Raw genomic sequence first — 14,404 nt, 5'->3', positions numbered from 1 at the left:
TTTGCCCGGGAAGGCCTGGAGGACCGCAATTGAATGAAGCCCCAAAGCCGCCTGTCCAGCTGAAGTGTAGACACGTCCAGCGAGAGCTGAAGTGGACCTACATGGCTTGGATGGGTGAGCGGCCTTTGCTCTCTAGCCGATGGCCGTGGGCGGGCAGAGATATTTTTTCCTCACAGGTCCCTGGGAGGAAGAAAACGGGAGGGTGCGAGGGGCGGAGTTGCTCTCTGAAAAGAAAGCGAACCGTGAGCGGAGAGAGGCGAGACTGAAGCTATCGCAGTGGGAACAAATAGCTCCCATGAGCGCAGCTTCCGCATGGGATTTCCCCAAGCAGGAAATGCACTCCGTGTGGCCGTCATCGGCGTGCAGGGGAGACCCGCACGAACCGCAGTAACGGTGTGGCATTTGCAACAATGCCAATTTGCTCTTTTAGAAGCTCTTTTAATATCGCCAGATGTCGGCAGGGGAAACGGACCAGAACTGCTGCGTCGCTGGAGCGGCAGAGAAGCAGGTCAGCCGTGCTGAGAGGTCCCGATTCCAGCTGCAAAGGCGTGTCAACGGCGAGCGGCTTCGGATCAGCTTGAGGACGTAGAGTCATCGCTGAAGGAGAAGAAATCTGAGAATCCTGTGGCGAACACCCGCTTATATAGCCAGATGCCCTGCCCATTCTCGCGGGCTCTGGCTGGCTTTGGCGGGCTTCGTCGCCATAGGCGCCATAGCCATTGGTTCTTTTTTAATACACAACCAATGGCCGTGCAGTTTCACTGCCTGAATAAAAAGGCTTTTTTCCCATATGCATCTAGCAGACGCTGAAGACCCGGTTCACATCCTCTACACAGACCTTAAACACAGGTTGAAAGATGGGGGAGGGAGGGAGGGGGGTTGCAGGGGTGATAGGTGAAGGTGTGAAGTGCAGATCAGAGCGGATGGAGGGTGGTAGACGATCCTTTTCAAATCTGCTGTAAAACACATTCAGATCGTCAGCCAGTTGTTGATTCTCCGCAAGCTGTGGGGGTGGTGTCTTGTACATGGTGATGTTCCTCAGACCAGTCCCTACTGACGCTGGATCGTTTGCTGAAAGCTCTTTTCTCAGCTTTTCTGAGTAGTTTTTTTTTAGCCACTCTGATCTCCTTTGTTAGTCTGTTCCTGGCCTGGTTATACAAGATTTTATCCCCACTTCTGTAAGCATCCTCTTTGGCGTGACGAAGCTGTTTGAGTTTTCCAGTAAACCACGGTTTATCATTATTAAATGATAAGAATGTCCTGGTAGGAATGCACATATCTTCACAGAAACTTATATATGAAGTTACAGTCTCTGTGAGCTCGTCCAGCAGCTTCAAAAACGCTCCAATCAGTGAGGTCAAAACAAGCTTGTAAATCCTGCTCTGCTTCATTAGTCCATCTTTTTACAGTCCTTAATACAGGTTTAGCTGATTTCAGTTTCTGCTTGTAGGTCGGTATTAGATGAACTAAACAGTGATCAGAGAGCCCCAAAGCTGCTCGTGGGACAGAGTGATATGCATCCTTTATTGCTGTGTAACAGTGATCCAAAATAGTGCTGTCTCTGGTGGGACACGTAATGTGCTGCTTGTATTTTGGCAGTTCACGGGAGAGATTTGATTTGTTAAAGTCTCCAAGAATGATTAAAATAGTTTTCACCTCTAATACCGACATGTCTATACCGTCCTGTTATCTGATCTATGTAATCCTTAAAAACAGGTGGAGCAAAACCATTTAAGATCTTAAAAATAAGTACCAAATCAGCAAATTTAATAAAATGTTCTCAATTTAAAATAGAAAGCTTAGTTAATATCCTACAATGGTGAAAACTGTTTGTTTTTTTATCCAAGACCTTAAGAGTTTGTTTGTAAATAATTTCAACTGGTTTAAGACATATTTGAGTCCAAGTAGTCATACAATATGAGAAATAATCATTGAATTCATGAATTGAACTGCTGCTTCGTTGATCAAACTATTTATGATAAATCTGAAATTCGCTAAATTAAATTTCACTATATTTACCACTTTTTTCACATGTTTTTTTTTTTAAAGAAAGTTGAGAATCTAATAATAATCCAAAATATTTAAATTCATGTACTACCTCAAGTTTTTGTTCCTGGACAAAAACATCTGCTTTCACATCATAGTCTGGCCTTTTAGTAAAAAAAACATACAAACAGTTTTTCTGACATTAAGATGTAAACGTGAGTTGATAAGCCATTGTGCAACTTGATTCCCAGAGTCCGTCAATTTCTGTGCAACCTGTTGTTAACTTTTTGCATGTACATACAACACAACATCATCCGCATACATTTGACAAATAACGGTAACACTTTACAATAAGGTTCATTAGTTAAACATTAGTTAATGTATTAACTAACAATGAGCAATACATTTGTTACGGGATTTACTAATCTACGCTAACGTTAGTTAATAAAAATACAGATGTTCATTGTTAGTTCATGTTAGTTCACAGTGCATTAACTAATGTCAACAAGATTTTAATAATGTATTAGTAAATGTTGAAATTAGCAAAGATTAATAAATGCTGTATAAGTGCAGTTCATTATTAGTTCATGTTAACTAATGTAGTTAATTAATTAACCTTATTGTAAAGTGTTACCATAACATCTGGACGTCATTTAACATACATTTACATGCATACTAAACAATTATGGGCCTAAAATAGAACCTTGTGGAACTCCAATATTATAATCCAAGTAATCTGATGTCACATTAATAACCCGTACACATTGTTTTCTATTTTCTAAATAAGATTTAAACCACATAATGGCCTCAGTTGAAGAATTAAAGTATAATCTCATGATTTACATGTTTCAAAAGCTTTCTTAAAATCCAGGAATACAGCACCAACTACACCTCCTTTATCCATCAAAGATTTAATATTTTCCAACATAAAACAATTTGCCATTTCTGTAGAATATTTTTTTCTAAAACTGAATTGGGTGAATTGAATAGGGTGAAGGGAAAAAGCACTATTATTAAGATATGTGATCATTTGCTCTGCTACCCATTTTTCAGCGACTCGACATTACAGGGAGAATACTTATTGGTCTATAATTACTAATTTCTGTATAACTTCCATATTTATTAACAGGGGTAATTACTCCAAATTTCCATCCAGAGGGAAAAATTCCTTGTTATCGATAACTTAATAATCTGAGTTAGAGGTCCGGTAAATAATTCTTTATGAGTTTTTAAAAAAATAGTATCCAATCCATATTTATCTTTAGCTGTTGAATTTTTAAGTGAACTAATTATTCTATCAACTTCTCTATTTGACACCTGTTTAAGAGTAAACTTGGACAAGACCCAATTCATCAACGCAATACATGGACTATCCGGACAATTAGACTTAGAACACTTATGCTCTATTATAGAAATATAAAAATTTGCTTTTGCTTTTCTAATTTCGTTTATTACTCTATTTCTTAATTTATAAAAATTTCCATCTTAGATTTTAGAAACTGTTTCAATGCGTTATCTCTTTGTTTCACAAGTGACCAGATATTTTCATTTAACCAAGGTAAGCTATTTTTCTTCCTTGGTCTACTTTTAACTTAAATAATAAAACTATTCACAGTAGATTGAATAACATCCATTAGAACATTTATATCCCTTTCAACACAATTTTGAGAAAAAAATTTCTTCCCACTTTATATTTTCTAATGCCCTTTTTAAATGATTCAAAAAAAATTTGGTATTCTAAAATTCCATGTTTTTCTATTTATAGTCTGATGGCTTCAGATCAAAGTTACTAGTTATATCTTTCAATTTCTTCCTTCCAGTTTTATCTAACCAATTTACATTTAAGTCTCCAAGTAGAATAAACTTCTTTGGTAAAATCACATAATTTAAGCTTATATAATTTATCATAAAATAATTTTTTTGCCGAAGGTGGCCGATGAACTGCTATCATTATAAAAGACATTTGTGGTGAAAGAGAAACATCTAAAACAATACATTCAATATCAAAGTTATAAGCTAACTGTAGTTCAGTACACCAAATACTATCCTTAATATAAAACATAATACCCCCACCTCTACCCACCAACCTATCCCTTCTAAAAAATTATAACCAGGAATGCACAACATTGCTGATGGTGAAGTAGCGCTCAACCATGATTCAGTCAGAAAAAAAAAATCCAAATTTGAATTTGTGACAAGATGTTTCATGTTTTCGCGAATTTTTAAATGACCACCCAACAATCCTTTTGGTTTGGCATCAATGTCCCACAGAATCCTTGCATGATTTACAGTTTTAAGAAGTTTCAATTGTCTCTGTTTGACAATTGCCGGATTTACACTGTACATAAATCTCACCTCTGAGCTCATTTGCTCAGAGGCGAAGAGGACACAATCAGCACTTTTTCCGATGGTAAAGCGTCTACATTACTCAAGTCTGTTCTTAAAGGCTGTATAGAACCCTGGTTGCTCTGCGTCACCATATCGAAGCACTCACCCGATGAGACACACCATCAACTAGTCCCTAAGCCACAGGAACAGTCGAGCCAGCTGCCTCCAAACCAATCCCCGGACGCAGAGAATCTTAAGTCGCTCCGCAACACACTGGCCAAGCACCCACCCTCCATCCGATGAGGCACATCACCAGCAACATGCGCCATGAGGCCACCCAAATCGACCATCATCGGCCCGAGATCCAGATGTATACAGTCAAATTTTCTCTGCGTCACACCCACACTCGCCTTTTATTTAGTGAGATATACCGTCAGGAGCACGCGGCATAGGGTCGCCCAAATCGGCCATCGTCGGCCCGGGACTCAAATGCACAAAATCCTGATTACTCTCAACTCTCCAGCGAGGTAATCACCCTTCACTTGTTGAGGTGCACCATCCGTAGTAAGTGCCACCAGCCAAATGAGGTATAGTCGGTCCTGGATTTAGATCTACCTTATCTCCCGAGAGTAGTAACAGAGTCAACAGGATACATCCAAACACACTCCTTGTCGTTTTATTCACGGTTTTTGGCGATTTGCCCCTTCATGCACGAGTATATTCTTATAAATTATAAGATGTATAATCCGTCTTTGGTATGGCGTTGATGTGATCAGTCTCTTCCTCCACATGGACGGCTCTGATGTATTCAAATTATCAGTCGTGATTATCAGTAGCTGCAAAAAGTACTGTATGTACTGTTAAAGTACAGACTTTAACATACAGTATATTGTTTATAACTATTTTGATATTCTGTGCTATTTAGCTGATAGTACTTCGAATTCAAGTACTACCCTCTGCCATCTTGGATCTTCTTCATCAGGCACTGATGTTGGACGAGAAGACCTGGCCTCACAATCTCTGTTACAGTTCATCCTAAAGATGGGGTTGAGGTCAGGGCTACATATGTGTGGGCCATTCAAGTTCTTCCACACCAAACTCATCCATGTCTTTATGGACCTTGCTTTGTGCACTTCGGCACTGTCAAGCCTGGTTTATACTCGCACGAGGGCAAAGGTGTGCATGGCCAAAATGACGTCATCATGGAGTGGGTGGTTGTGTTGTACAGTATTGTAACTTTGCGCATGACTATGCTTCTGAAGATGCACAGCTTCAGGGCGACTCTAACCAAACAGGCACATCTTCACTGGAATCTTTATGAATCAGAAGAAACATGAAGTAGAATAGAAACAGGGAACAGAAAAGAGCCTACCTCAAACTGTCCCCACTAAGTTGGAAGCATAGCATTGTGCAAATGTTTTGGTACAGTATGCCGAAGCATCAAGTTTCCCTTCACTGGAAATAAGGGGTCTAGGCTAAATGCTGGAAAAGAGCCCAATGTTTATGCACAACGCTCCTCAGCACATTATCCCTCTTCTACTGAACTTGCAGTTGGGCAAGGTATCCACTAAACCCAGACTCACTCATCAGACTGCCAAACAGAGAAGTGTGATTTCTCACTCCGCAGAACAGCGGAGTGAGTGTTCTCTGCTCCAGTGTCCAGAGGTGGTGTTCTTTACACCACTCTATCCAACTCTTAGCATTGTACTTGATGATGTGAGGCTTGCATACAGCTGCTCACCTACGCAAATCCATTCCATAAGCTCTTGCCACAGTTTTTCTGCTGATATTAATACCAGTGGAAGTTTGTAACTTCAGGTATGGAATCAACAGAGTGTTGGCGACTTGTATACACCATGCTCCTCATCACAACCCCGCTCTGTGATTTTAGATGGTATTTGCTTCGTGCTGCTGCTCCTAAATGCTTCACTTACAGTTGCCAATGGAATATCTAGCAGGGATGCAATTTCACGAACTGGCTTATTGCAAAGGTGGCATCCTATCACAGTACCACACTTGAATGCACTGAGCTTTTAAGAACCACCCATTTTTTTCACAGATGTTTGTAAATGCATGGCTAAGTGCCAAAGTGTCTCTTTCCCTCTGTCCGTTTTAATAAACCAGAATGTATTATTTAAAATATGTGCACTCCATTGATATGTTCTGTATAATGTTTCTCTGTCTTCAGGAGAGAAGTGTATTTCATGTAAAGGGAAATGGTTTACGCCCAGACAGTTTGAGGAGTTTGGAGGAAAAGGGCATCACAAGAAGTGGAAGGGTAGCATCTATTACAAGCCATCATATGGTCGTCAACAAGTTAAATTACTGAAACTCATACAAGTATGTATTCAGCTAGTGTGAAATCTGAGTTTATTTGACATTTTTTTATAAGCATATGTGAACTTCATCTTATTTAAATGAACTTTCCTTTTTCTCCTAGAATGGGTGCCTTTCAGAGTTTGGACAACTGAGGGAGTCAGTTAGACAGGTATTTAGTATATATAGTACCAATGCACAAGTTATGAGCCCATAGGCCATAAAACATACATGATATTCATATGTTGTAGTTCAGCCTCACAACAATGATTGTATTCTGTGGGTTATGAATCAACTTTAATATCTTTTACTTAGTTTTTTTTTTACTTTATAGATTACTTTTGAAAATTATCCATTAAGTTACTAATATCATGCTGAGATGTTTTAAAATCACTACCACTGTATTTTACCATAGGTGACGCAGACAGAGAGAGATGGTGCAAACGCAGTGCAAAATGTAACAGGAAGGAGTGAATTAATTAACTCCTTAAAAGGTTTTCCAGAGTCCTGGAAAAGACTGTTTTCCAAGACTCTGGAAATACCTGTGTGTGGAATCAAAGAGAAAACAATCCAGCCGGGTGAGTTTGAATCGACATTTTAATTTCAGATTTATTAGTTCGTGATCTCTGTCTCACTATCACACCATCTAGTGTTTATTACCTGTTCTTCAGTTCTCTGATCCCCACCATACTTCCATGAGGTTTTATTGCACATATTAAGCCAGGTTGCTGAGTCTAGATTGCCAAAGAGCTTTATCTCTCATTGTTAGTGTTTCTGTTTTTTATGTGGTCATCTACAATGACCCTAAAAAGGTTTATGGTTGTTTTCTACCACATACAGGCAGTTCTTCAGATGAGTCTGTATCTGTTGCTGAGAGAGTCAAAATGGTGAGATGTTTATTTATTGATCAATTGTAAATTATTAGTTTAATTATTATTGCATGTGTATTATCCTATTGTGGAGAGTTGAGTTTAGCGTATGATGTATCACAATATATTTTTAAGGAATATAAATGGAAATATATAAATTTATATTATTATCGACAAGATGTCATAACTCACATTGTGACAAATTCTGCTCGCATTCGGAGAGAGTCATTATATAAAAAAAACTAAAAATATAAAATTAATCCAAATAACTAACTTTATCTTTCACTTTCTCCCTCAGTTACTGAAATGTACCCAATTATTGTGCCCAAATATCCTTCATTAACAAATGAAGCATTGCTTTACTCTTATCCTTTTTTTTTTTGGCACAGAACAGGAGAGAATCTGTGATTTTAGCTGAAACTGTCAGTAAAAAGATGACAGAAACGGTAGAATCTACTGCCAGTGCTAGAGGTTAGTGAGCTCTTTTATTTTCTGTCATGTTATTTCTCTTATTTTGAACTTTATGGGTTTGCCATACCATATTTTTATTAGACTATCTTTGGTCACTTTCATATCTCTTATTTTTGCTTCTCATTAGAATAAGAATATTTATAGTTGAATAGTAACCTCTGAGCAACCTTTGAAAACTCTTACCAGTGTCTATTACTGAGTGGTACTAATATTTCTTTATTTCCTTTGGGTTTTAAAATTTCAGACTTTGTCTAATCTCTTATCTCTTTGTCCTTCCCCAAACTAAGATTCATCTGCACCTCCCACTGATGCTACAGAACCTGCATTATCTCCTGTCGTAGAGGAGGCCAATCAGACCACAGATGAAGCAGCAGCAGCTCAGCTGAACTTCAGTGATTCACCTGCTGAATGGCAGAATCCTGTTGTTTCTGAAGAGACTGAGAAGACAGGCCAGATGCAGCTATTTGAATTTCTGGCAAACCAGTTTAATACCATCAACAACACCCTAAAATCAATTGATTTGTCTTTGAAGAAGCTGGTAGAAAAACAGTCACAAAACACACTGCCTCAATACATCAGTCTAACTCCTGCTGTTATTGAAAATCCCCAGATTCACTCCTCAGTCAAAGAGGAGCAAATCATGTAAGTTTTAAATCACTGAAGTAGACTAAACTTTGACACTGAACAAATTAGGGGTAATTCTGAGAAAGCAGAACTGTGATCTGAGAGGTTATGATTAAAAATATATATCTTTACTAGATAATTATTACACAAATTTTGTTTTAATGTGCAATAGCCAAGAAAATTAACATCTTTTGGTAAAGTCTTTTGCTGTTTTTTTGCCACACATTTAAAATGTGAAAATCTCAATTTTATTTCATTTGAGTTTTTTTTGTCACATTTACCAGAAACAAAACAGCATTGAGGTTTCAATCCACTTCATGCAGTTAAAACAATTTATAAAATATAACAGAGTCATCATAAAACCATGAAAATTTTACAGTAAACTATAAAAATTTTCCCATTTTGTCTCTGGGTCAGGTTATTAACTGGCAAATGTACCTATAATCACTTTTGATCACTCATAATCAGCTTTATTAATTAGATCTCATTGCAATGTCTAAAAGATTAAAATATCCTGGGACCCTACATAGAATAAGTGGTTTGGAGGATGGATGGATAGGATATTTCTTATTTGAGGATTGCTGTACAACTACTATTTTTCCATTGCAGCAGACATTGTTTTTCTCAATATGGGGTGCAGGTTGCAGTGTTGTACAGAACCTCAGCTTTTCTGTTATTCTTTATAGACCTTTCACTGTCAGTGTCCAGGTACCTTAAAAGTAAGATGTGTCATTTCTGTGAATAGTTTTAAACAGTCCGACCACACTTTCTGATCTGCTCTGACAAACAGGTAGCCCGTCTAAACATACGCCATTGGATTATACATACAGTGGTGTGAAAAAGTGTTGGCCCCCTTCCTGATTTCTTATTTTTTTGCATGTTTGTCACACTTTAATGTTTCAGATCATCAAACAAATTTAAATATTAGTAAAAGATAGCACAAGTGAACACAACATGCAGGTTTTTATTATTAAGGGAAAACGGCTCTGTGAAAAAGTGTTTGCCCCCTAAACCTAATAACTGGTTGGGCCACCCTTAGCAGCAACAACTGCAATCAAGCGTTTGCGATAACTTGCAATGACTCTGTTACAGCACTGTGGAGGAATTTTGGTCCACTCATCTATGCAGAATTGTTGTAATTCAGCCATGTTGGAGGGTTTTTGAGCATGAACCGCCTTTTTAAGGTTATGCCACAGCATCTCAACAGGATTCAGGTCAGGACTTTGACTAGGCCACTCCAAAGTCTTCATTTTGTTTTTCTTCAGCCATTCAGAGATGGACTTGCTGGTGTGTTTTGGATCATTGTCCTGCTGCAGAACCCAAGTTCGCTTCAGCTTGAGGTCACGAACAGATGGCCGGACATTCTCCTTCAGGATTTTTTGGTAAACAGCAGAATTCATGATCCCATTTATCACAGCAAGTCTTCCAGGTCCTGAAGCAGCAAAACAGCCCCAGACCATCACACTACCACCACCATATTTTACTGTTGGTATGATGTTCTTTTTCTGAAATGCAGTGTTACTTTTACGCCAGACGTAAGGGGACACACACCTTCCAAAGAGTTCAACTTTTGTCTCGTCAGTCCACAGAGTAGTTTCCCAAAAGTCTTGGGGATCATCAAGATATTTTCTGGCAAAACTGAGACGAGCCTTTATGTTATTTTTGCTCAGCAGCGGTTTTCGTCTTGGAACTCTGCCATGCAGACCATTTGTGCCCAGTCTCTTTCTTATGGTGGAGTCATGAACACTGACCTTAACTGAGGCAAGTGAGGCCTGCAGTTCTTTGGATGTTGTTGTGGGGTCTTTTGTGACCTCTTGGATGAGTCGTCGCTGTGCTCTTGGGGTAATTTTGGTCGGCCGGCCACTCCTGGGAAGGTTCTCCACTGTTCCATGTTTTTGCCATTTGTGAATAATGGCTCCCAAAGCTTTAGAAATGGCTTTATAACCTTTTCCAGACTGATAGATCTCAATTACTTTCGTTCTCATTTGTTTCTGAATTTCTCTGGATCTCGGCATGATGTCTAGCTTTTGAGGATCTTTTGGTCTACTTCACTTTGTCAGGCAGGTCCTATTTAAGATATTTCTTGATTGCGAACAGGTGTGGCAGTAATCAGGCCTGGGTGTGGCTAGAGAAATTGAATTTGGGTGTGATAAACCACAGTTTTAACAGGGGGGCAAACACTTCTTCACACAGGGCCATGTAGTTTTGGATTTTGTTTTCCCTTAATAATAAAAACCTTAATTTAAAAACTGCATGTTGTGTTTACTTGTGTTATCTTTGACTAATAGTGAAATTAGTTTGATGATCTGAAACATTAAAGTGTGACAAACATGCAAAAAAAAAAAGAAATCAGGAAGGGGGCCAACACTTTTTCACACCACTGTACCTTCCGTTTAAAAAAAACAACAATACAGAGCCAGATATTTACACTTTGGAAATTGCCCTAAAATGGGTTATTTATAGCTAGTTGTCTTTACATATTATGGTTCAAGTCATTTTAAATAAGTAAAGAAGTAGAAGGTTTGCATCTTTTACATGTCAATCGGCCTGCAAGTGCAATTGGAGAAACTAGCCCTCATGTGTGAACTTAATTTTACTCTTCCTCATCAGATTTATATCAACTTATTTGTATAACAATATTTATCCAATAGTAGGAACATACCATACTAACTAGCGAAGTAAAATATCTTGTGGAGAAGTGCTGGTTTAAAAGGGTGGCGTGACATAATTTGTGTTTGTATTAAGTGAATCAAACCACATTTAATTAACTTAACAATATGGTTTTAATTCATTCTCTTTGTCCTTCTCCAAACAAAAGATGCACTACAGTTTGTGCTTGCAAAGATAATTTGACTGTATACGTTTTTTGTTTGTTTGTTTTGTTTAGTCATTTTGCTTCCATATTGTAAAGTAGGCTACAGTAAGATATCACGTGTTTTTGTTTTAGAAATATATTGTATCATAAAATATGCCCCGTTGCAAAAAAGTTTGAATGCAGATCAGAATGAATATATTAGAATAAAATAAATATTACCTTATTATAATAGTGTAAATGTATTATGTGCAAATATCTGTCATTCCCACTGAAGTCTCATCAGTAGGTCACGCATGCATGCGCTGATAGCTCCGAAGTAACCCTGGAACAGAAGCTGCTCCGGAGCAGGTGTGTGTGTGTGTGTGTACTTGTTTATGCGTGTGTGTGTGTGTGTGTACTTGTTTATGCTACACTGTGGGGATCAAATGTCCCCACATTGATAGTAAAACCTGAAATTTTTAACATTGTGGGGACCGGCCTGCAGGGGAAAAAAATATAAAAAAATAGTAAATGATGGTTATCTGAAAGTGTAACAATGCAAACAGGTGTTTCTGTAAGAGGTAACTTTAGGGTTGGGTTAGTGGATAGAAAATATTGTTTAGTCAGCATAAAAGTAATAGAAGTCTATGGAAAGTCCCCACAATTTATAGAAACAAACGTGTGTGTGTGTGTGTGTGTTTAATTATTTTTAAAAATAAGTTTTATGTGTGGATTGATATTACAATTGAAGTGGCTCATGAGGAATCCAGAGTTACTGTAAGAAGACAGGTGTGGTTAGGTGAAAAACAGATGTTAGGTGAACATATATGCTAATATAGCAAAATGTTTGTATTGCATCTGTCTGAGAGGCTCTAATCCGATCTCTTTTTCTGAATATTTCAATGCTTTTTCATTTCCAGTTTATTTTCTTTTATGCAAAGACAAACAGTCCAAGGAGCAAGTTTCAGTTGTGTTTCTGTGTCGTCAGAGTGTTGTTGTGATAGACGTCACTTCTGGAACACCAGAGTAGAGAATCCAGTCTGATTGGCAGCGTTTCATTTAGTTTCTCTTTAGTGTAGTGGTAGTTTGAAGTGCAGCCAGGTTCATTTCTGTGTTTTACAGGTAAGGTCATCTTTTCCTTCCATTAATTATGCACAGAGATATATATTTTATGACATAGTGAATGTTTATGATGAAAGGCATTTGTGCACATGGTCCTCTCTTAACAGTTTAATAGGAAAATTGCATGGATTTACCTGAATGGTGTAAACTGAAAGAATCATTCATTCTGTTCACAAGTGTGTATTTATTTCGCATCATACAACCAATTCTGAATATCTACAGCTAAATGATGACTGTGCTTTAGATACCCACGGGAGATGGATGGTAAATCATCTATAGATTCAGAGCAGGATTTTGACAGCTCTTCAGGATCTGACTGGATGAGTGAAATGGAAAAAAGTAAAGGAAAACAAGGAGGAAAAAGAAAGATTAGGGAACAAGATGGAAAGGAGAAAGGAACATATTCCAACAAGAAGAAAAAAGCTAGAAGTAAAAGCAGTCCAGGTAAGCATGGGTGGAGCATATATTAAAAAATTAAAATTAAAAAATCAGTTTTGATTCTTGAAGCTGTCTGTAAAACCTCAGACAATCAAAGTGTTTTTTTTATACTTCTAAAGACTACATTAATGCACATCTTTGGCGTTTTTATTTAAATAAAGGTGAAGTTAAGGTTAATTTTGCAGAGAAATGTTGACACATAATGCTGAATAAAATTTTGAACATGTCTTGTGTATGAAAGGGGTGTGATGTCTAAAAATCATAAATAAAAGACCAAGAGAAGAACGGAAAAATCAATGCAAGACTCATAGCTTTTAATTACAGAATCTTTCCTTTTTAATGCCTAGACCTGGACGAAATCTTTCAGGAGGCCAGAAATAAGACAAAACTAACTGTCCGTTGTGGAAAAAGGACTGGTCTTTTATACAAAAAAAGGTATAAGAATGGTAAGTTTTGAGATTATGAAAAAATGTTCTCACATTTTCAGAAAGAAATTTAAACGCAAATTTAGTTTTAGAAAGACATGTACTGTTTTAATTATATGCTCCTTATTCATATGTTCTTTATGATGTTTCTCTGTCTTCAGGAGGGAAGTGTATTTCATGTAAAGGGAAATGGTTTACGCCCAGTATGTTTGAGGAGCTTGGAGGAAAGGGGAATAATAAGAAGTGGAAGAGTAGCATCTATTACATGTCATCAAATGGCCTTCAGCAAGTGCAATTAGAGAAACTCATACAGGTATGTACTGTGTGCAGATGGTGTAAGGCTTGAATTTTATTTGATATTTTTCTACATTTTACTGGTCCTCATATGATTTAAGTAAATCTAATTATAATGCAAGTTATTTTTCCATCTTAGAATAGGTGTCTGCCACAGTATGGATATCTGAGGAAGTCATCTAGACAGGTATTTCAACCACTGCAAATTAATTGGCAAACGCACAAGCCTCAAAACATAAACAGTATTCACGTGTTTCATATTAAGCATGAAAATATTGATTCTAATCTATTCGGTACTTGGTTTTCTTTTTAAAGATTAATTTTAACATTAGTATACCGTTGATAAATCATTATGCAGAATTACTCCGATATGTTCATGTTTTTTTATTTATAGGTGACACAGACAGATAGATGTGGTGCAGACTCATCATCTCAGCAAAATGTGACAAGAAGGAAGACACCTAACCATACAAAATGTAAGAAAATAGCGTCTTTATTAACTCTTTAAGAGGTATTTGTTCAGTTGAACATATAGGCTATGACTTCTTTACAGTCAAAACATTTAAACCTAAAACCTGTCCTTTGTAGTTGCCCTAATGAAAAGCTAATTCTTGAATCCAGAGTTAACTATAGTATTAGTAAACCTTTATAAAATGGACTTGTTGCCTTTATTTGAACCAATATTTAATAGGCTATAAGTATCCTATAACAATTTTCGTGACATTAATAATAAATAT

At 37.4% G+C, this 14,404-nt stretch overlaps 1 protein-coding gene across 1 annotated transcript in view; it reads left to right on the top strand.

The window, feature by feature from the left end:
• LOC107583308 (uncharacterized) overlaps nucleotides 1-14,137 on the top strand; it is a 19,133-nt gene extending 4,996 nt beyond the window's left edge. The window contains exons 2-13 of the mRNA XM_016269486.1: nucleotides 6,503-6,654; nucleotides 6,755-6,802; nucleotides 7,046-7,208; nucleotides 7,471-7,517; nucleotides 7,889-7,970; nucleotides 8,258-8,612; nucleotides 11,693-11,757; nucleotides 12,755-12,954; nucleotides 13,296-13,394; nucleotides 13,535-13,686; nucleotides 13,807-13,854; nucleotides 14,062-14,137. Coding sequence (XP_016124972.1) covers nucleotides 6,503-6,654; nucleotides 6,755-6,802; nucleotides 7,046-7,208; nucleotides 7,471-7,517; nucleotides 7,889-7,970; nucleotides 8,258-8,612; nucleotides 11,693-11,729 — 884 coding nt within the window. The 3' untranslated portion in view covers nucleotides 11,730-11,757; nucleotides 12,755-12,954; nucleotides 13,296-13,394; ... (1 more) ...; nucleotides 13,807-13,854; nucleotides 14,062-14,137. The remainder of the gene's footprint in view (nucleotides 1-6,502; nucleotides 6,655-6,754; nucleotides 6,803-7,045; nucleotides 7,209-7,470; nucleotides 7,518-7,888; nucleotides 7,971-8,257; nucleotides 8,613-11,692; nucleotides 11,758-12,754; nucleotides 12,955-13,295; nucleotides 13,395-13,534; nucleotides 13,687-13,806; nucleotides 13,855-14,061) is intronic.
• Nucleotides 14,138-14,404: the final 267 nt, after the last annotated feature.

The sequence above is a fragment of the Sinocyclocheilus grahami genome, unplaced genomic scaffold (assembly GCF_001515645.1).
Source record: "Sinocyclocheilus grahami isolate Dianchi unplaced genomic scaffold, SAMN03320097.WGS_v1.1 scaffold52.1, whole genome shotgun sequence".
In the NCBI taxonomy this organism is placed as follows: domain Eukaryota; kingdom Metazoa; phylum Chordata; class Actinopteri; order Cypriniformes; family Cyprinidae; genus Sinocyclocheilus; species Sinocyclocheilus grahami.
This window is presented reverse-complemented; position numbering and strand designations above follow the sequence as displayed.